Here is a 23,638-nt window from a genome sequence, read left to right on the forward strand (position 1 = left end):
CCCTCCTTCAGAGTCTTCTGGGCAGCCGCCCCTGGTCTTGCCCCAAAGAGAAGTGCCTCCCAGAGGCACCATTAGTCTGCGGAGCTTATAGCCAGGGCTGCTGCAAAAAAACAGCTGTGCAAGCTTTTGGGAGGCAAAGATGTAAGAGGGCATCAGGGAAGAGAGGGAAGGAAAGAGGGACAGAGGCCAGCATTGCCCGCGACACCCATGACTATCATTCAAGGCACCCCAGGCACAGCAGACTGGTTGAAAACCACTGATATAGCCTATTTATGGCTTTGTTTCTGCTTGGAGCAATTGGTCTGCTGCTTGGCTGGAGGTCCTGGCTAGCACCTTAGCTTGGTTTTGTAGGTAACAACCCACTGCTATCTGTTCACGCGCCCTTTGCTGGATTCTGCAACTCAGAGGTTACTCAATTATTCATAAATATTGGTTTTTCTCCATTATGTTTACACTTTTGGGCTGATCCCAACCATATCATTAGTAATGTGTGCACAGTGTTGAATGTTGTCACACGCCGGGTGCCTGTGACCTTGCATTGTGAAATTACCATTTTACAGTTTCACAACAAAATAATCCCAGGGTTCTGGTGCACATGACTGTTTCATGTGGGGTTCAAGGGAGTGCTGCCCCGAGGGACCTGAAAGTGAACTTTGGGTTCCAGCACTTGCTGCTGTGCTGCTTTGAGGAGTTATTCTCATGTTGGCTCTGATTCAGGGGAAGCTAGGCCCCATCTGCACTGAGCCCTTGAAGCAGTACCATTTCAAACAGCCATGGCTTCCTCCAAAGCATTCTGGGAAGTGTAGTTTCTTTAAGGGTACCAAGAGTTGTTAGGAGACCCCTATTCCCTTCATAGGGCTACAAAGTTCCCAGGGAAGAGCGATTAATGGTTAAACCACTCTGAAAATTGTAGCTCTGTGAAGGAAACAGGAGTATCCTATCCAGTCTTGGCACCCTTAAGAAACTACAGTTCCCAGAATGCCAGTGGGCATGGCCCTGTTCCTCCCACCCTCCACATGACTTATCATCCCATGAAGGGAATGGATGGAAAGAGTTATTGACTGGAGGTAATTTCTGTATGTGCAATAAGAATTAAAACCTTGGCACACCAGCACTGAGCTGTGGGTCAGCCACCCCTGGGCAATTGTTCTAGGTGAGGCATTGATGCTGAGAGAGCATCCTGCATGGAGGCTCCTCCCAAGAGCCTCAAAGGAATGTGCAATATTCTTCCCCCCCCCCCACACACACACATTTTATCCTCATAAGAATCCTGCGAGGTAGGTTTGGCTGACAGACAGTGACTGGCCCAAGATCACCCAGTAAGCTTTCATGGCCGAGTGGCGACTCAAACCCTGGTCTCCCAGGTCCTAATCCAACAATCTAACCATAGCACCATGCCGGCTCGTCTGTGTAGAAGCAGGGGTGGGGCTATAATGTATGCCAGGCTGTGACATTGTGTCCCTGTTGCTGCCCGGCTTTGCCGATACCATATTGAGCATGGAGGTCTGAAGAGAGAAGGGTTTGGGCAGGCAGCTGCTCCCACGTCTGGGCTCCATGAAACCAGGAAGGGTGCCTTTTTTAAGACCTTGGTGCTTGACATGCAAAACTCTTGGGAGACTCATGGGGTGGAGCTAGAGACCTGGCCCCACTTCTGCTTCTCTATGAGCCCCCCCCCCCCCAGGAGCCAGCACATTAGCCAAGCTACTGGCTCTCTTCAGGCATCCACTGCCTGAGTTAAGGAGGCATGTGATGAGGGGAGTGGGGATCAGATTCCCCCCCTCATGCTATTCTGATTGCCCTCCCCAGCATGGAACTCTGCACACATTTCAGAACCCTGGAAAATCAGGATCCTCTAAACCACATGAGGAGCAGCAGACCCCTGGCTTCATATAGTTACCCTTGAACTCCTGGAGGGTGACCCAGAACAACAACAACAGGGGTGGAGGTAGTGAATTCATCCCTGCAGCCCCCCACTTTCAGATTACTTACCCTTCAGGCATTTGCTACCTGGTTTAAGTGGGACCCCCAAAGGCCTGATCTGCTTTGAACCAAAGGGACTGGGGTGGCAAAAACCATATTTGATCAAAACCAATCAAATGTGCCTGGATAGCTCAGTTGGGCAGAGCCTGATGCTGGTGATGCCAAGGTTGCAGTTTCGATCCCTGTGTGGGACAGATGCATCTTCCTGCATTGCAGGGGGTTGGACTAGATGATCCTCAGGGTCCCTTCCAACTCTACAAATCTATAAAATAACCTTCTACTGACCAGTGCAGGTGGGGGAGGTAAGGTTTGCTCTCATCTGTCATGCCCTCTCCCATCAATGCAACGCAGCTCCACACTCAAAAAATAAAATTAAATTAAAAAAATATTTTTAAAGGTAAAATACTGACACCTAACAAGATACATGGGCTTATTGCTTGCCATAAGTCTAGACAGTCTGGGGAGGCCTGCATTTATTTACAATCTCAGGACTGGATTGTCTGTGTGCCTTACCCCGCTTTCCCAGCTTCTGTGAATGCAGGAGCCTTATTAATAGCTCTAACATAGCACACTTCATCTCCAAAGCACTTTAGAGAGCGAGAGAGAAATAGAGAGTATAATTAATTAATCATTTAATGCTTAGCAGCACTTAAACTGCACGCAGCTCTCCACAAGCGCACAGGCACACAAAGCGCAGCATAGATGTTAAGCCTTTTGGCGTACTTAACTCTCTCCGAGATTGTGCAGAGCGTGGCCCGGTGCCAGCTAAGGAGAGGGCTGGAAAGACTCAGCTCCCTGGGTGCCTGGGTTATGCCTGTGTGCTGCATCCTGCTACAAAGAATTGGCTAGATCTGTGTGGTCCTTTTATGTGTGTGCTTTTTAAAAAGAAAACAAATATGTTCAGGCGTAAAGGTTGCAGCTTGCCTGGTGGGGGCACACAGACCTCTCTTGGACCCCCTTTCCCTTCTGACATTCACTCCAGAGTGTCGGAATTCAGGGCCGGTCAGAGGTATGTGCCTATCTCTCCAGGCACCGGCTGAATTCTTTCGACCTCCCTCCGGCGACTCCCGGTAGGAAAAACACACGAGGTCCGTTCCGGCGATTTTCCTCAGGCTGTGAGAAAAACACACCAAACTGCTTCTCCTCCTCCCTGCTCTCCAGCATATCCCCAGGGAGGGGAATCAGACACAGACAGAAATGTATCTACATGTTTTATTCCTGTCTTTCACTTCAGTACAGAGAAAACATGTCTGCTCTCTTGAACAAACAGAGAGAAACTCCGAACTCCACCCATGTACATCCTGTACAGGTCATATGACACACACTGAGCTCATATCCTGTGCTCAATAAGGAGAATGGACTGCCCCTTTGTTTCCATGGCAACAGTCACATACTTCCTGTTTGGCTTTCCAGCCACAAGCAGCTGGCTGAGCTGCTGGAGCTTTTGCTTGCTGCAGCATTGCTGCTTTAGAATAACATACTCCCCCTAAAGTATCAATGCGTGCTGCGAGCAAAGCGTCATCCAGAGAAGAAAACAAACAGTTGTTATACTTATAACACTCCCCTGTTGTTTCAGTTCCACCCTTGGAACTACCCACCACTGGTTTTACCAATGTACCTCTCTGGTTGTGTGACTTCCAAGGAATGAGTGCTTCTGCATTACCTTGGTTAGCAACTCTCTGTTGTGCCTTTGTCTCTGACTCAGACACAGCTTCAATTTGACCTTGGTCGTTTACAACAGCAACACATGCAATAGCTTGGTTGGCAAACTCTTTTGAATACCTCTTGGGTGGTACACCCTTCGTTGCTCTCTCAGACCTACGTAAGAGGTGCTGCTCTTCTCTGCTTTCTGGTTCAGCCTCTGAACTCTCTGGAGAACCAGTACTAAGCTTAATCAGTGGTTCATCCTCCTCTTCTGAGGGTCTAGTCATTACGTGAGATTTCCTCTCAATGACTGTGACAACTGAGCTGTCTGAGCTATCGCTGTCATCATCAGTACTACTGAACTCAATAAGATCAAACTCATCATCATCATCATCAGAATCATCATCATCACCTGTGGGAAATGTGTGAACAATCACTCGCTCCTGTTCAGGAGCACTCTCTAGAAATTTTGTGAGAATCACCTTTCCAGATTCAGACAAAATTACTCTGTAGAGACCCTTTTCATAACCCACAAAAATGCCTCTGGCATTCTTTACTCCACCTGGAGCTTCTGTTCTCACATGAGACCCAAAAACCTTGAAATGGGCAACAGAAGGTTTTCTGTGGAACAGTTTCTCAAAAGGAGAACATCCCAAGTCTTTTGAAACCTTTCTCAACCACGTGTAACAAAATGACATTAGTGACTCAGCCCAGTACTCATGTGGCAGATGTGAACTAAGCAATTGCGCTTCCATTCCCTTTTGCAATTCTTTGTTCACTCTAACACAGACACATCTGTTCCAAGCTTCTTCGGAACTAGCAATTTTGTGTCTTATCCCTTTCTTCTTCAGGAACCTCTGGAAATCCTGTAAAAGAAAAATTGGCTTCTCATCTGTGCAAAGACAATCTATGTCAGCACCATGCATATTTTTAACCTTTTCACAAAACTCTTTAAACCTTTCTAAGGCTTCTTTCGGTCTCCCCAAAAGATAAATCCAGACAAAACCTGTAAAAGAATCAACACATATTAGGTAATACTTTGCATTGCCTCTAGATGGTGCTAAAGGACCAATCACATCAGCATACACCCGCTGTAATGCCCTGTCGACCCTTGAGGTGACCTGCTTGGCGTTCTTCTTGGCTACACCTGCAAAAGAAATCATGTTAGAATCACAAGAATTACATTCCATGTAATCACTTTGATCAAAAGTCAACAAATACAGTCCATCTTTCTCTTCGGCAGAAAGATACAGCTCTCCATCTTTGTAGATCTCGCAGTGTTGATCATCATAGGACAGTTTTAGTCCCTTCTTGGCAATCTGCGAAACGCTGAGCAGATTGTACTTCAACTCTGGAACCAAATAAACATTGTTTATAGTCAAGCTCAGACTTTTAAGATACACAGTCCCAATTCCGGTGGCTTCCAGCTCTCGACCGTTGGCTTGTTGTACAACGAAGCTTTGCTTCTTAAACGACGAAAACAAATCCCTGCGATGGGTCATGTGAACCGTCGCTCCCGTGTCTAAAACGAAGGAATTCCCCACTTGTGGTGTGGCTTTTAGGGACATCAAAGCCTTTGCAGTCTTTGCCTTTGGGATGGTATGACCTTTGTCTGACGCCTCAGACTTCGTGGAGCTTCCCTTGGCTCCTTTGTTCTGACGTGGCTTCCTGCAGTACCGCTGAAGATGCCCAGTCTGCCCACAATTGTGTCATCGGACAACGTTCAAAGCTACAGCATTTTCTCCAGTAGCTACAGCAGTGGGGGTGTCTGAACTCCGTTCTTCCCTCCCCCTGTCCTTGACTTCCAGGGCAGCAAGTCTGTCATGTTCACAAAGAACCACGGCAAAGACTCTGTCCGCCGTTAGATCAGCTGCTGGGAGAGACCCCAGCTGACTGGCAACCGTTTTGTAAGTCCGATTCAGGCTGTTGATCACCATGAAGCAAAACACTTCCTCCTGCAGACGGAAATTGCGTTCCACCATCTGCTGACGCAGAAATTTCATTTCCGTCAGGTGCGCTTGAACATCTCCATCAGGCGCAAGCCTCAGGTTAGTCAGCTTTTCAAAATACAGCAACGCTGAAGAACCTGCATCTCTCTGATGTGTCCTTCTCAGCGTGTCCCAAACATCTTTCGCGTGCTCTAAATCTTGTATATGAATAAGCTGCGAATCTGACACGCACAGAATTATAGCGGTTCTGGCCTTCATATCCTGTGACTCCCAAACAGGCGTTGGTGCTGCAGGGATGGGGTTCTCAATCACCCCAAACAGTCTCTGATTCTGCAGCAAGGCCTTCATCTTAATAGACCAAGATGCATAATTGTCACTGGTCAAGAGGGTTGGAGAAGGCAAAACTCCCTTCTTGGCATCCATTTTGAGTCCTTGCATTGACTCTCAAACACAAGCCTCTAAAATCCAATAGCTGGCTTGTTTACACTCTGTGCACCTGGCAGCAATAACACTGGCCGCTTGGAAAGTCCCCTTTCAACAGTTCCTTTGTAAAGGCCTAGTCTAAACACGAGCTGTTTTTGTCTCCCTGGGCATAGCCTGACTTCCAGCCCTTATCTTGAAACTGGCCTGCGTTGCTAAGCAACCACATTCCTTTCCTTGGACAGGAAAAACCACAGGAATGTTTGGAATGCAGACTCTTCTCTCTCGGAGCTGTTTTTCCCAAACGTTGCTCCCATGAAGCAGAGAATTAATCCATCTGCATTCACACTCTTAAGCCCGAAAATCTCATACCTGGGCTCTGTAGCTTGGCTTTCAGCTTCTTCTGGTCAGCTTCTGGCTGCAGAGAATCAGCCTCCATCTCAGGCTTCCATGGAGAGGGATGAATACAGTCTCCTTGATTCGTAGCAACCATCCTCTGCTACCAATGTCGGAATTCAGGGCCGGTCAGAGGTATGTGCCTATCTCTCCAGGCACCGGCTGAATTCTTTCGACCTCCCTCCGGCGACTCCCGGTAGGAAAAACACACGAGGTCCGTTCCGGCGATTTTCCTCAGGCTGTGAGAAAAACACACCAAACTGCTTCTCCTCCTCCCTGTTCTCCAGCATATCCCCAGGGAGGGGAATCAGACACAGACAGAAATGTATCTACATGTTTTATTCCTGTCTTTCACTTCAGTACAGAGAAAACATGTCTGCTCTCTTGAACAAACAGAGAGAAACTCCGAACTCCACCCATGTACATCCTGTACAGGTCATATGACACACACTGAGCTCATATCCTGTGCTCAATAAGGAGAATGGACTGCCCCTTTGTTTCCATGGCAACAGTCACATACTTCCTGTTTGGCTTTCCAGCCACAAGCAGCTGGCTGAGCTGCTGGAGCTTTTGCTTGCTGCAGCATTGCTGCTTTAGAATAACACAGAGTGCATCTGCCCCCACCCCACAAATCATGCATAATCCCAGACAATTTCCCGCCTATGTTCTTTTCACATATGTTCTGCTTTGCCCCATTTACGTTTCCATTATTTTCTTTTTAAAAAATACATTTTGTATGCACATTACTTACTGTACTATACAACGGTGCTGCTGTAAGTGGTGGTTTGTAGACTGGTTCTAGTCTGTGAGTCATCAGCTGCTGGTTCCCAACGACTCCACCATAGTCCGGGTTGGGTGGGATGCTTCAGGGACCAGATGTGGCACATGAGGGGCAGAAATTGCCAGTCTAGCACGTTGGATAGCTTGAGAAGCAATCCTGCCACACAAGATGGTCTGAAGGCTCTTTTAAAGTTCTACAGGGTCCCCCCCCCCGGGTTTACAATCTTGTAAAACAAGTAAAACAGGCAATAGCCATTTTGAATAGCTAGCATGCAACTGCTGTCAGATTAACATTTGTGAAATCCATCTTTTGCAAATAGAACCAATATGCATATTTTGCATAATATATACTGGCGTTTTTATAAGTCAACGGAGAGGTTGTTGTTGTTGTTGTTGTTATATTCAGTGCTTTCTTCTGGGGGGGACGCAGGGATACTCATACCCCTAACCATTTTATGAATCTAATGGGAGAAGAAACTAAAAAAATTTAAATTGTTAGTTTCTTCTCTAGCACCATGAATCGTCATTTCCGTTCCTACCCCCGATGGCAGCCTCATTTCCTGTCACGGTGTTTTCTGAGTCTCAGACGGAATTCTGTATTTGCTGTAGTTTCTGAGTCACCTTCAAAGGTAGTCCAAGCAAGAGATACCCAGAGCATGCACCACTCTTGCGAGACAGTCCGCAGGCAGGTAGGGTCTCAGCCTGCGTACCAGATGGAGCTGATAAACAGCTGCCCTGGACACAGAATTAACCTGCACCTCCATGGACAGCTGTGAGTCCAAAATGATCCCAGGCTGCGTACCTGGTCCTTCAAGGGCACAGCTATCCCATTCAGGACCAGGGAGTCCTCCACACCCACCTCCCTCCTGTCCCCCCAAAACAGTACTTCTGTCTTGTCAGGATTCAACCTCAATCTGTTAGCCGCCATCCATCCTCCAACCACTTCTAGAAGACAAAGTCCAGCAACTGGAGGAACGTGTAGCTACGCTCCAAAGAATAAGAGAGCTGGAGCTCTTCTTGGAAGCAACAGAGCACACTGTCTCCACCAAGGAGGAGACAGGAGACTCCCCTGAGAAGGAGGCTAGTTCACCAACACAGGAGCCAGATATATGGAGAAATGTGACTCAAAGAAGTAGGAGGCCCAGGGTTTGCTCTGATTGTTTAGAAATACACAGTCGCTTTGAGGTCCTCTCCCCTAGCATGGAAGACGAAGAGCAGACTCCATTTGAGGATCTCTCCCTCATTACAGTCGATCAGGTATATGAAGACGAGCAGCAAAGTCAGTCCTCAGGGAATGTGCAGGCGACCTTGGAACGGACAGCTCACGGAAGAACCCCGACCAGACCTAAGAGGAGGCGTGTAGTGGTGATAGGGGATTCCCTACTGAGGGGAACAGAAGCAGTGATCTGTGGGCCTGACAAGATGTCTCGGGAAGTGTGCTATCTCCCCGGGGCTAAGATCCAAGATGTAACTGAACGACTGCAAGGAATCATAAAACCCACTGACAAATACCCCTTCCTCTTGGTTCATGTGGGAACCAATGACACTGCAAGCCATAGCCTCCAGAAGATCAAAAGAGACTATGAGGTTCTGGGCAGGAAATTGAAGCAATTAAATGCACAATTTGTCATCTCATCTGTCCTCCCAGTTGAACGACGTGACCCAGGGAGAGAGGGAAAAATAGTGGAAGTGAACAGCTGGCTTCGCAAATGGTGTAAACAGGAACGGTTTGGATTCTTAGATCACGGATTGCAGTTTCTTGAAGATGGACTTCTGGCAAGCGATGGGCTGCACCTCACAACGGTTGGGAGGAATGTTTTTGCCAAAAATCTCAGAAACCTCATCAGGAGGGCTTTAAATTGACTAATGTGGGGGAGGGAGACAGTGCTCCTGAAGGTAGGAGTCTATCAATTGATGAAGATGATCATCCAAATGTCATAGACCAAATGGAGCAAACAGCACGCAGACCTAGTGGTGGGAGGAAAAAATCCTTAAATAAGAGACACGGGGGAATGATTAATGGACTTCAATGTCTGTACACTAATGCGCAAAGCATGGGTAATAAACAAGATGAGCTTGAGCTCTTGGTACAGCAAACTAAATATGACATAATAGGCATCACTGAAACCTGGTGGGATATGTAATGTAACGACTGGAATGTAATAATGGAGGGATACAATCTATTTCAGAGAAACAGACCAGACAAGAAAGGAGGAGGAGTGGCGTTATATGTCAGGGATGTGTATACCTGTGAAGAGATCCAAGATTTAGAACCTCAAAGCCAAAGTGAGAGCATTTGGATCAAAATTAAGGGAGAGAAGAATAACAGTGACCTCACTGTGGGAGTTTACTATAGATCCCCAAGCCAAACGGAGGACATAGATGATGCCTTCCTGAAACAGATGGCCAAGCATGCAAAAGGAAGGGAGATAGTAGTAATGGGGGACTTCAATTACCCGGATATTTGCTGGATGTCAAACTCAGCCAAGAGCATAAGGTCAAACAGATTCCTCACTGGCCTTGCAGACAACTCCATTGTCCAGAAAGTGGGAGAAGCAACAAGAGGAACAGCCATTTTAGATCTGGTCCTAACCAATGTTGATGACCTGGTTAGTGGGGTAGAAGTGGAAGGATCATTATGCGCGAGTGATCATGCTCTTCAGAAGTTTACTATACAGCGGAAAGGAGCAGCCAAGCACACTAGGACTCAATTTCTTGACTTTAAGAAAGCCGACTTCATAAAACTTAGGGAAGTGCTGGGTGAGATCCCATCGACAGTAATACTAAAGGGAAAGGGAGTTCATGATGGCTGGGAGTTTGTTAAGAGGGAGATAGTAAAAGCACAACTTCAGGCAATACCAATGAGACGGAAACATGGAAGGTGCCTAAAGAAGCCAGGGTGGCTATCTAAAGAACTTTTAACTGAGTTAAGATTAAAAAAGGATGTGTACAAAAAATGGAAAAGGGGGGAAACCACCAAAGAGGAATTCAAACAAATAGCCAGCACGTGTAGACACAAAGTCACAAAAGCTAAAGCACAGAATGAACTCAGGCTTGCTAGAGAGGTTAAAAGCAACAAAAAAGGCTTTTATGGGTATGTTCATAGCAAAAGGAAGAACAAAGAAACAGTGGGGTCACTCAGAGGAGAAGATGGTGAAATGCAAACAGGGGACACAGAAAAGGCTGAACTCCTCAATGCCTTCTTTGCCTCAGTCTTCTCCGATAAAGAAAACAATGCCCGACCTGAAGAATTTGGAGCAAATGATTCAGCAGAGGAAACACAGCCCAGAATAACTAAGGAGATAGTACAAGAATACTTGGCTAGTTTAGATGTATTCAAGTCTGCAGGGCCAGATGAACTGCATCCAAGAGTATTAAAAGAACTGGCAGATGTGATCTCAGAACCACTGGCAGTCATCTTTGAGAATTCCTGGGGAACAGGCGAAGTCCCGGCAGACTGGAGGAGGGCAAATGTTGTCCCTATTTTCAAAAAGGGGAAAAGAGAGGACCCAAATAATTACCGCCCACTCAGTCTGACATCAATACCAGGGAAGATTCTGGAGCAGATCATTAAGCAAACAGTCTGTGAGCACCTAGAAATGAATGCTGTGATCACCAATAGTCAGCATGGATTTCTGAAAAATAAGTCATGTCAGACTAACCTGATCTTGTTTTTTGACAGAATTACAAGCCTGGTAGATGAAGGGAACGCAGTGGATGTAGCTTACCTTGATTTCAGCAAGGCATTTGACAAGGTGCCCCATGATATTCTTGTAAAGAAGCTGGTAAAATGCGGTCTTGACTATGCTACCACTCAGTGGATTTGTAACTGGCTGACTGACCGAACCCAAAGGGTGCTCATCAATGGTTCCTCTTCATCCTGGAGAAGAGTGACTAGTGGGGTGCCACAGGGTTCTGTCTTGGGCCCGGTCTTATTCAACATCTTTATCAACGACTTGGATGATGGACTCAAGGGCATCCTGATCAAATTTGCAGATGACACCAAACTGGGAGGGGTGGCTAACACCCCAGAGGACAGGATCACACTTCAAAACGACCTTGACAGATTAGAGAACTGGGCCAAAACAAACAAGATGAATTTTAACAGGGAGAAATGTAAAGTATTGCACTTGGGCAAAAAAAATGAGAGGCACAAATACAAGATGGGTGACCCCTGGCTTGAGAGCAGTACATGTGAAAAGGATCTAGGAGTCTTGGTTGACCACAAACTTGACATGAGCCAACAGTGTGACGCAGCAGCTAAAAAAGCCAATGCAATTCTGGGCTGCATGAATAGGAGTATAGCATCTAGATCAAGGGAAGTAATAGGGCCACTGTATTCGGCTCTGGTCAGACCTCACCTGGAGTACTGTGTCCAGTTCTGGGCACCACAGTTCAAGAAGGACACTGACAAACTGGACCGTGTCCAGAGGAGGGCAACCAAAATGGTCAAAGGCCTGGAAACGATGCCTTATGAGGAACGGCTAAGGGAGCTGGGCATGTTTAGCCTGGAGAAGAGGAGGTTAAGGGGTGATATTATAGCCATGTTCAAATATATAAAAGGATTGTCACATAGAGGAGGGAGAAAGGTTGTTTTCTGCTGCTCCAGAGAAGCGGACACGGAGCAATGGTTCCAAACTACAAGAAAGAAGATTCCACCTAAACATTAGGAAGAACTTCCTGACAGTAAGAGCTGTTCGACAGTGGAACTTGCTGCCAAGGAGTGTGGTGGAGTCTCCTTCTTTGGAGGTCTTTAAGCAGAGGCTTGACAACCATATGTCAGGAGTGCTCTGATGGTGTTTCCTGCTTGGCAGGGGGTTGGACTCGATGGCCCTTGTGGTCTCTTCCAACTCTATGATTCTATGACATTCACACAGGACAATCACTGCCTTCACTGGTTTCGATTTACAAGAGAGGTCATCCACATACTGATGAACACCCAGCCCAACCCCCTTGATGATCTCTCCCAGCGGCTTCATAAAGATGTTAAAAAGCATGGGGGAGAGGACAGAACTCTGAGGCACCCCACAAGAGAGAGCCCAGGGGTCTGAACACATCCCCCAACACCAGTTTCTGGACACGGCCCAGGAGGAAGGAGCGGAACCACTGCTTAGCATTTCCCTCGGCTCCTCTAGACAATCCAGAAGGAGGTCATGGTCAATGGCAGGGGTCAGCAAACTTTTCAGCAGGGGGCCGGTTCACTGTCCTTCAGACCTTGTGGGGGGCCCAATTATATTTTGAAGGGGAAAAAATGAATGAATTCCTATGCCCCACAAATAACCCAGAGATACATTTTAAATAAAAGCACACATTCTACTCATGTAAAAACATGCTGATTCCCAGACTGTCCGTGGGCCGGATTTAGAAGGCAATTGGGCCGGATCTGGCCCCCAGGCCTTAGTTTGCCTACCCATGGTAAATGGTGTCAAAGGCCTCTGAGAGAGGCAGCAGAACCAGGAAACATCTTTCCCCTCTATCCCTAGCCCACCCGAGATCATTGACCAGTGCAACCAAGGCTTTTTCAGTCCCATGATAAGGCCTGAATCCTGACTGGAAGGGATCCTAATGGTCCGCATCCTCCAGGAGTTGTTCAGCCACTGAAATTTACTTCAGCTGCTCCCCTGGATGTTAGCTGATATTGCCCACACACTTTTGAGCATATTTTCATAACCAGGAGGGATAGACTCTTGATTTAAAAGAAGAAGGAGTGAAGGATTGGGTCACATCTGGCTCTCAGCCTGGCAGTTTCCTACTCCTGCTCTTGCCCCAGAGTGTTTGCCCTGACTTCTAAATCTCTGGATCCAGATGGGGCATCCTTCCTAAATCTCTGGAGCTATAATAACAGTAATAATAATTTTATTATTTATACCCCGCCCACCTGCCTGCCAACTTTCCTAATCATGAGGAATGGAATTTGCTGTATAAATTACCTTATGCTTCCTACGGTATCTCAGGAACTGGTGTGTCTTGTTTTTGGTGATATGTAAATTTTATTTCAACTTAATTGGCTTATCAATAAATAAGTTGACAGCCCTAAGGGAGGGAAATAGAGCCTTCTGATTATGCAGTCTCTCATCTGTCCTCTTAGTCGTCTGCGTGTGGACATGGAAAGTGATAAATTGGAGGAGGGTGTCATTCTCACTCAAGCATGCTCAGAGAACATGTGCGCACTTCAGCGAACACTAGTGAGTGTGTGTCCTGTGTGTCTGTGTGTCAATGTGTGGAGTGCTGGCAGAGAAGAAGAGCAAAGGATGATGATCTGTCTTCAGGAGTCCTTGATTGTTAGTGCATATTTTGCCTGTAATTCATCCTTCTTCCTTGCAGAAAGTAGTGACTGTTTGCCTTTAAAAAACTGACCCAGATCTTAAGTAGCAGAAGTGAAGCAAATCTAAAGCAAGGTGCCTCTGCCTGTTTTGGTGGTGTGTGTGTTACATTCTTCCTCTTCCACCCCCCACATCCTCATGGTCCCTACACCTCACTGTTCAGAAGCCCCCCCCCCCCGATCTTCTGCAGAGGCTTTATGAGGGGCTGGAGGGGTCAGGAAAATCCCCTTGCTCAAGCTTCCTTCTTCTCTTGCTGTTTGTGATGCAAGCTAGCATTAATGATGGTGATACTGAGCTGTCATACAGTTATGGAGAAAGGCTTTAAAGTGCACCACACACACTACATGGCTGCAATCCTATAACTTAGGTTCAGCTTGTACAATTATAGTTGACTCAGAGGCCTTGTGCAAGGAACCTACTTTCCCCAAAGATTGGGCTTTCTACACTAAGGAAAGTGATGGGAAAATATCCTGGAAAAGGTAGGATAGGTGCCGTTAAGATGGATTTGGCAGCATCAGATGGCTGAGACTGAATTTAGAGAGGCTGTGTACCACCAAAATGTGCATGTCTGCAGCATGGACTGTAATTTTCACCTCCCAGCAACCTCAGAAGCTCACGCAATGAGAAAGCTGCAGTTATTCGGTCAGTGACCAGTGTGTTGGCTGCCATTTTCCCCAGCAGTTGCCTTTCATGCACCACATGGGTGCCTTCTGCAGACAGCAGGGAACACATTGAACTTTCTGCAGTGTTACTATCGGTGTGGAGGGGAAGGAAAGGTGGATCTGATCTTTCAGCTGCCACCAGCTTGATCTTTGTTTGACTCTGGGCTGTGCTCCGCTTTCGAAGATCAGGTGAAGAAGTCGCTTTTGCATATGGCGTTATGCAGCTCATAGTCTTTGAGTGGCAGTTGGAAGATACCCCACATGTTTCTCAGTCTGTATCTATGCTGACTTCCTCTATCCTACAAATTGGCTTAATGGCTGATTTGTCTCTCCAGGGAACCTGGGAGATGGGGATCTGTCTATGAAACAAGTGTCAGCTAGAGGCCTCCTAACCAGTTGTAGCTCTAAGGCAGGAAATGCCATCCCAGTGCCCTCTATAACATGTGCTACAATTCCCATAAGCCCCCACTAGTATGATCAGTGGTCAGGGATAAGTGAAGTTGTTGTCTCTGGTATCTTGGTGGCACCATCTTGACTTCCTTTGCTCCAGGGTTTTGGTGGGTTCAAGGTGTCCTCAGAAGATTAATTTTAAAACGTGGGAGGCACTGCTTCTCACTTGGACATCAGACACACACCTCCCCATTGGAATATGGAAAGTCACTTAATTTACTGGTTGGAGGAAAGGGAACTGTCTTATGCTCCTTTTGCCCACCCTCCCCCTACACTTGCAGTAAGGTTGGCCCTGGCAATATCATGAAAGAGCACAAACCAGGGATGCAGAACCTGTTGCCCTCATGATGTTGTTGGACTCACAAATTCTGCCAGCCCCTACCAGCATGACCAATTGTCAGGGTTGAAGGGAGATGTATTTCAGCAACATCTGGAGGATCATAGATGTCCAGAAGGATCATGCTGTGCTCCAGGAGCTGTCTGTTTATGAATGCCACTCTTGTCTCCTACTGAGGTCCATCCTAAACAGGTCTTCTTGGGGATGTCTCTTTGCAAAGAGAGCTGTCAATCTGGGCACTGAACCTGGGGCACACCATAAAAAGGCTTCTACTGCACCAGTTTCGAGGTGCAGAGAGGAGGGACGGCAGGACCATTGTCATTCTGCTCGTATGCACATGTTGCATTAGTTCAAGGCGGTTTGCAGATAGATGATAAATACACAGCACCCAAACAAGAAACCAAGATCTCTGAGTTTAAAAACAACCCAGAAGCAGCAGCAGATAAATCAGGCCAGATGGTTACAATATTAGACTAAAAAATATTTTAATCTCACACTGTGGCAACATTAAAAACACAGGCACTGATTTAAAATGCCTTAGTGTGAATAAACATTTTCATCTGCTGCTCAAAGGGAATTTATCAGAGCAATTCACAGCTAATTGGATCTAAGTAGATACCCTTTGAAAAGAGAATTACGTTTCCTCAGGGGTTGTATTTCCTTATATTGGCAAGGGTATTTGGCCCTCGCTGGTAATGGTGGTGCTGCCTCGATTATTTGACACCAGCTTCCAACTGGTGGTTGGCAGACAGAGCCAGCCTGGTGGTCCCCTGGACTCAAGCCCCCCTTCAACCATGGTGCTTAGCTCACTGGGTCATCTTTGACTTAACACCATCTCTCAGCCCAACCTACCTCACAGGGTTGTCTCAGGGATATACGGAGGAGAACTATGAAAGCCATCATTGAGTACCTTGGTGAAAAGGCATAGTATGAACAGAACAAAATAAAGAAAAGTCGCATCCTGTGGCTTTGTAGTTGCTGTCCATTTATTGCCTGTCTCTCTACCCATTTCTGCTATATTTAAGTGTTTGGACGAAAGTGGTTCTGAGTGCCTAACACCCCCACCCCTTTCCCACTCTTTTTTCTTATAGATCCGAAGACGTCGCCCAACTCCAGCTACCTTGGTCTTGAGCAGTGACCAGTCATCTCCTGGTGAGAGCCAAAACATACTCATCCATATTTTGGGGTGTCTCACTAGTTTGTGGGAGCAGCTTCAGAAATAAACAAGGAGACCTTTGTCACAGGGTCTGTTGCACTGTTGAGCCATTTTATTGGCCCAGAAGATGCCCTTATGGATCCCTAACATATACCTTGCTCTATCATGGGCAATGAGAACTGTTTTCTTGGCCAATTGTTCCCCTGAAGGGCATGTTATATGTAGGGCTGCCTCTGAAGGTGGTTTGGAAACTTCAGCTGGTGCAGAATTCAGCGGCTATGTTGCTCCAGGGGGCTAGACGGTTTTAGCATATTATACCAATCTTGGCCCAACTGCACTAGCTGCCAATTAGTTTCTGGGTCTGATTCAAAGTGTTGGTCTTGACCTATAAAGCCTTAACCAGCTGATGACTGCAATACCTGAAGGACTGCCTCTCCCCATATAAACCAGCCCAGACCCTGCAGTCATCACCTGAGGCCCTTCTTTGTGTGCCTCCTCCAAGGCAGGTCCGGAGGGTGGCAGCACAAGAATGGGCCTTCTCTGCAGTGGCTCCCCGTCTGCGGAATGCTATCCCCAGGGAGCCTTACCTGGTGCCTTCGTTATACGCCTTTAGGCACCAGGTGAAAACATTCCTTTGGCTGACTGACACCCGATGCCCTTTTAAATGTGTTGTAGGGGGATTATTATTATTATTGGTTCTTATTTTTTATTATGTATTGGGGGGTGTTTTAATGTTACGAGTCACCCTGAGATCTACAAATGGAAGGTGGTATGCAGATTTCATAAATAAATAAAATGTTGCAAGGTGTTTGTTGTTGGCCTGTGTCTCCCTGCTGGTTTTTTGAGAGGTCTTCTTCTTTTTTGGCAATCACTCGTAGCTGAGTAAGATGGACCTAGTGCAGGAAGGTGGACAACCTACAACCCTAGAGCTGCATAGGGCCTTCAGCTGAAATCTGTTACCTCACCCTGCCCTCAATAGTTTAGGACCAGGCTCTTTGAAGGACTTCCTGTACCCATATGCAGCTACCTGGACTTTAAAATTGGTCTCAGAGGTCTTGCTCACGTTTCCTTTCATCAAGATCTATTAAACTGGCAGTGACTAGAGACAGGGTCTTCTCAGTGTTGGCTCTGCACCTGTGGAGCTCCCTCCCGAGGGATACATGCAGCTTTTTTCTACCACAGTGCTATGAAACACCCTCCCTGGGGCAGTGTCTTGCCCCTCTTGATTTCTTTCAATTGAGTTTTTTACCTGTTTTTCTTGTGGGAGGGTTACATATTTTGTGGAGGTATTGCCTGCTTTTTTGTGCATTTTTGGTTTTTATTTTGCAATGTGTGTTCAGTATTTTTTGACTGGTTCTTTGTGGGGGGAGAGATGTGGGTTCTGAGCACCACCAACTCTTCTTTCTGTGAAATGGGCATTTTGTGATGCTCTCAACAGTTTTTTCTTAGATTTCCACATGCCCCCCTCTCCAGGTCCAGAATGTTTGCCCTCCCCCATCATTCTTGCACATTGGAGCCCCAAGATGCTTTTGATAAATTTAGGAGAGAACCTTGTTGCACAGACAACAAGTGAGGTCTTTTCCCAGAAATGTTGCTCCCTGCTAAGAAAGAAGATGCTTTCCTGTTTGTCCAGTTCAGCTGAATTTTCCCGCTCTTGTCTTTGGGACAGCAACCCACAAGGGATATCCAGAGACCCACTGTGGTGTAGTGGTTAGAGGACTGGACTAGGACCTTGGAGACCAGGGTTCAAATCCCCACTCAGCCATAAGAGTGGGGATTTGAACCCTGGTCTCCAAGGTCCTAGTCCAGTCCTCTAACCACTACACCACAGTGGGTCTCTGGATATCCCTTGTGGAAAATTCAGCTGAACTGGACAAACAGGAAAGCATCTTCTTTCTTAGCAGGGAGCAACATCTCTGGGAAAAGACCTCACTTGTTGTCTGGACAGGCCTCTACTTCCTTTCCCTTTCCTGTCAGTCTCCCACAGCTGCAGCCAGCCTGCACAAGACTTGACAGTCTCAGTCCCTGGTTGCATTCTCTGGCTTTTCTTGCATGCTGGATAACTGACCGCCTCTCTGACCTGTGTTTCCCTCTGCTTCCTTGTCTGTCTGAATATTTAGGAAGTTGTCATGGTGGATTGTAGATTTGGCAAATAACACTGAGAGCAAGCAATAGTCAGCAAGCCATGACCTCTTTTTGTTGGTGGGGGAAGGGAGGGTGACCGGAGAAGCCTCTGGTGCCAAAGGGGGCATTATTTTCTTAGATTAGGAGCTAGGAGGAATCTGGAGTTCAAAGCTGGACAACACTGGGATTTTAATGGGACTCATCTTAATGCTGGCTCAGTTGGTTAGAGCGTGATGCTGATAATGCCAAGGTAGCAGCTTTAATCCCTGGACGGGACAGCTGCATATTCACGTTGTACCAGATGATGCTCAGGGTCCCTTCCAACTTCTATGAATCTGTAAGGGCAGCCTGTGTAGATGACACCTCAATGGAGCTCAGTGGCAGAGCACCTCTTTTACGTGCAGGAAGTCTGCAGTTCTACTCCTGGCATCTCCAGCCAGGGCTGGGAAAGGGAGCCTGTCTGAAGCCCTGGAGAACCACTGCCAGTCACCAGGCTTGATGTCTGATTTGGTGTAAGGCAGCTGCCTCTGGTCCACTAGGATTATATTGGGGTCAGAATTGGGAGTGGACCTTCTCACACCAGTCACTGTATCACAATGACAGGACGGATCCAGGGGAATTTTGTACTTATTTGAATGCAACACCTGCCCCCCCCGCCCCAATGTGGGGGCCTATCGTCACCTTCATGGGGTAAGCATGGATTACTAAGGTGTGTTGAATTTTCAGACTTTCAAATTCCAAGAATGAGGGGTGCTAAAAAGTTGGGGAATTCAAAATATATTTTGCTTAAATTAATTATTCTTGCTTGATAAGTAAAATGTGTGTAAAATTGCATAGAAATCATTAACAATGATTGCCAAGTACTTGCAGTTATATTATTAATTAATTAATTAGCATTATCTGACATTTTCAGAAGGTAAAATTAAATTTCTTTGGTTGTCTGAAAGCAGTTTATGTGTTTCTTCATCAAACATAGACTTGTGAAGTTAACTGTTGTCCAATCATAAAAATAATAGCAAATTTTAATTACTCACATCCAAAAACATATTTTTAAGACCACTCACTGAATAAATTTATAAAAATTCAGTTTTACCTCTAAAACAACACACCCTAATAGATGACTACGTTTGATTCCACAACTGGAGACCCCTCCATGGATGGAACTGCCAAGATGCTCATGCTCACCCTTAGAAGACATCTTGGACCAATCCATTCTGTAAAGGAAAGTGTTGCTCTCCCATTAAGGACACTGGCTCCCTCTAGCAAGCTGACAAATGTCAGCGACATTCTGCTGAGCATGGCAGACTTGGTAAAAGCAACCTCTCTTAGATGATCAAATATGACCGAGTCCCTCCAGGACTCCTAAGGACATAGCATATTCCTAAAATCCTCAAGATTTTGGTGCCCCAGAGTGGGAAATGGGCAGCACTGTTCCAGGAACAGCCTTGCTATACTTTTTACTGGAGGGAAATATGCTTTGGCCTAGAGGGAGCTCTGTTTGAGCAGTCTATGAAAGATATCCATCACAGAATAAGGATGCATGGCAACATGGTTATTTCCAAGATGTCCAACATTGCACTGTATTGCTTAGGTGCTGGTACAGCCTCTGATGCCAGCTGGCTGAGCTGACATCATGGCATGGCAAGTCCATAAACATAGCAATTGCTCAGGGAGAAAGAATGTCTGTAGTTCAGGTTCCATGAGGGAAGTGAAAGGTGTCAGCTTGGCTGAGCTTAAAACCCCTCACATACAGAAGGAGCGGATACCTGTGGACCTCCAGATGTTGCTGGGCTCCCATCAGCCCTAGATCAATGTTCAAAGGTCTATGAGAGTCACAATCCAGCAACATCTGGAAACCACAGGTTCCCCACTCCTGCTCTAGGGACAGGAGCACTTGTCTGAGAAAGAGGAACCTGAGGATAGTGGATCTTCTGGACAAAGGCAATGAAGAATTGAGGTGAGAAGGGGCCGACGAGAGAGGGAGCTCTGAGGAAGTGCTTCAGGTTAAGATGTAGGCTGCAAGGAATTGGAAAAGGGTACAGAAGGAATGCCAAGGGAGGTGGCCAAGGGTTAGGGTGGCTGACATAATAAGGAGGCATCCAAGGAAATAACTTCAGTACAGTGCCTTGGGACAATAGCAGCTCAGCATTCTTGGCAGGCAGACAGGAAAGGGAGGAAGCCAAGAAGGGCCCAGTCTCTGTTTTGTCTTTTTAGATACCCCCCCCAAGGTCCTGCAAGGCAATTCTTTGCAAAATTGATAATATGGCATAACCGATTTATAAAACCCTCAACCATGAAAGTTCATGAGGCACAATACCTCTAAATCTAAGTGGCTTTGGGGCTTCAAGGCTTCAGAACAGGGGTCCTCAAACTAAGGCCCGCAGGCCAGATTCGGTCCGCCTGGGTAGATTTATATACAGTATATACCGTATTTTTCAGTGTATAAGATGCCCCCATGTATAAGACGCCCCCTATTTTGAGGGACTCCGATTTAAGAAAATGGGGGGATCTATCCATGTATAAGACATCCCCAAATTTTGGACTATCCGTGTATAAGACATCCCCAAATTTTGGACATTATTTTTTAGGAAAACAACCTAGCCTTATACATGAAAAATACAGTATATGGAATAGTCTGTGATGTTTTGGATCTTTTTAGCTGTGGTATGTTTGGACCGTAATCGGGGTGGGGTTTTTTTCTTCTTTTTCTTCTTGTCTTTTTAACATTTTTCAAGTTGTGTTTAAACATTTCTTGTTACATTGCCCAGAGAGCCATGTTACAGGGCAATTAATGAATAAGTGAATGTAAGTGCATGTATTGTATCGAGCAGACGTATAGCAGCCAGAGTCCAACCTTCCATCCTCCCCAAGAGGGAGGAAGCTTGGGATGCACAGGAACTCTGCTTATACAATATTGTATTAAACAGCTGCACAACATGGATAAAATGCAACTGGTGGTGATTTCTACCACCCCTGATTAAACAAAGTCCAGCTATCAGATTTCTGTCTCACATACTGGTGTTAAAATGCACATTGTTCTACCCGGACACTGAGGTCCAGCGCCGAGGGCCTTCTTGCGGTTCCCTCATTGTGAGAAGCAAAGCTACAGAGAACCAGGCAGAGGGCCTTCTCGGTAGTGGCGCCCGCCCTGTGGAACGCCCTCCCATCAGATGTCAAAGCGATAAACAACTACATGACATTCAGAAGACATCTTAAGGCAGCCCTGTTCAGGGAAGTTTTTAGTGTTTGATGTATTACAGTATTTTAATATTTTTTTGGAAGCCACCCAGAGTGGCTGGGGAGGCCCAGCCAGATGGGCGGGGTATAAATAATAAAATTATTATTATTATTATTATTATTATTATTATTATTATTAGGAGCTGTGCTAGGGCTTATTCTCTCTCTCTCTCTCTCTCTTTCTCTCTCTCCCTCTCCCTCCCTCCCTCCCTCCCTCCCTCCCCCCCCCCATTCCTGCCTCCCCACTACTTGTTGGATTGTTTCTGCAGTATTATTTGAGATACGGAATGCTGGTGGTGCTGTGGTCTAAACCACTGAGCCTCCCCGCAATGTTGCTCTGTCCCAGTTCCTGCCAACCTAGCAGTTGAAAGCACACCAATGCAAGTAGATAAATAGGTACCACTGCAGCAGGAAGATAAACAGTGTTTCCATGCGCTCTGCTTTTCGTCATAGTGTTCCATTACGCCAGAAGCAGCTTAGTCATGCTGGCCACATGACCCAGAAAGCTGTCTGTGGACAAACACCGGCTCCCTTGACCTGAAAGCGAGATGAGTGCCGCAACTCCATAGTCGCCTTTGACTGGACTTAACCATCCAGGGGTCCTTTACCTTTTACCTTTAATTGTTTGAGATACATTATTGCTTTTCCTAGTTGGGTTGAGCTCCTATATATTTAACAGTGCATGACAGGCAGAAGCCTGCTAAATGTATTCTTCATTCATACCTGGGGGGGGAAATCTCTTTGATTTCTGCCTGCCATGCAGCTAAATGCACAGGAACACTCCTAGGAAAAATAGTTCACATCTATGATTGTTACAGGCATTTTGCAGCTACATGACAGGTAGAAATTCAACAAAATTCATCACATTTTTTTCAAAATATAGTCTGGCCCCCAACAGTGTCTGAGGGACAGTGAACTGGCCCCCTGTTCAAAACGTTTGAGGACCCCTGCATCAGAATGACTTCTGTGGGCTTCCTGTTAGAGGACCAGGGAGATGGATTTTGTGTGTTCCGACTGAGACCCTCATGGGAGCACCTGCATGCTTTAGGGCTAAGTAGAGCTGCCTATTGCAAATGTTTGTTGAATACCACCATGTGTATAGAAACTAGCCCACTGTGCAAAGATAAAAGCACACTGGGTGCCCTCTGGCTGAAAAAGGTTCCCCACTCCTGTCTTAGGAAATGGGGCAGCGGATAATACAATATTCATTTGCATCACAAATCAGGAAAGTAATCAACACAGCCTGGGCTGGCATGACCTTAGCTGCCTTCCCACTCTACTGGAGTGGGTGGGGGTAGGATGTTATGAACATTTGCATGCTATTGCGTCAAGAAGGGTTACACGTGTGTGTGTGTGTGTGTGTGTGTGTGGATGATTTAGCAACAAAAAGCAGTTAAATTCCTCTAGCTGCATAAATTAAAGCTCTTTTATCTCAAGGCTAAGCAGCTCCCTGGAGCTGATAGGTGAACCCACTTTATTCTGCTGGTAATTGCTCAGTCTCCTTCACTCACTGCTTTGCAGCTATGATACTCTTTTAGAAACACAATGGAGGGAAGAAGGGGTTTGAATATATCACTCAGTAAGGAAGGTTCTGTGCTCCATCTCTTAGCATGAAAGGGGTCAGCCTCAGCAGTTGTGAGTCGTGCTTCATCAGCCAGGAGAAAATATCCTCCTCGGAGAGATGGAAAGTGGCAAGAATGAATTCAAAGGTTAGGGTGGGTGGACTACCTCTGCTATGCTGGCCCCCCACCCCACCAGTCCTGGATAACTCCCCACCCTAACTTTTTTCATATCAGCACCACAATACATTTTGCTGCTGCCATTGTTAAACAACTGGCATTCAGAAAGCCATGCCTGTCTACTTCAGATCACAAAGATATCACCAGTAGATCCAGAACAACCTTCTGGCCACCCCTGAATTAGATGGCTATGCCTTCAGTCATACATTCAGGCTAACTGGTCTTTTCCCAGCCCTTCCAGCACCCTGGAACAAGGTGATTTGTGTCACTGATGTGCCTATCTTTCTATACAGCGGGGGGGACGAGGGACATCCATGGATCTCCAGACATTACTGGACTATGACACCCATCATCTCTGACCACTGGCCATGCTAACTGGGGCTGATGGGAGTGGGAGGGCTGCAGCTCTCCCACCCCCGTAATATAAGGTGTTCAGAAAAT

The 23,638-nt window shown here is 46.5% G+C and overlaps 1 protein-coding gene across 2 annotated transcripts in view; it reads left to right on the plus strand.

The window, feature by feature from the left end:
- Positions 1 to 23,638, plus strand: part of PPP1R1A (protein phosphatase 1 regulatory inhibitor subunit 1A) — an 80,687-nt gene that overhangs the window by 37,619 nt on the left and 19,430 nt on the right. For both annotated transcript variants that reach the window (XM_079967880.1, XM_079967879.1), the window contains exon 2: positions 16,033 to 16,093. In XM_079967880.1, coding sequence (XP_079824006.1) covers positions 16,033 to 16,093 — 61 coding nt within the window. The remainder of the gene's footprint in view (positions 1 to 16,032; positions 16,094 to 23,638) is intronic.

Source organism: Podarcis cretensis (assembly GCF_951804945.1).
Source record: "Podarcis cretensis genome assembly, chromosome: 2".
NCBI lineage: Eukaryota > Metazoa > Chordata > Lepidosauria > Squamata > Lacertidae > Podarcis > Podarcis cretensis.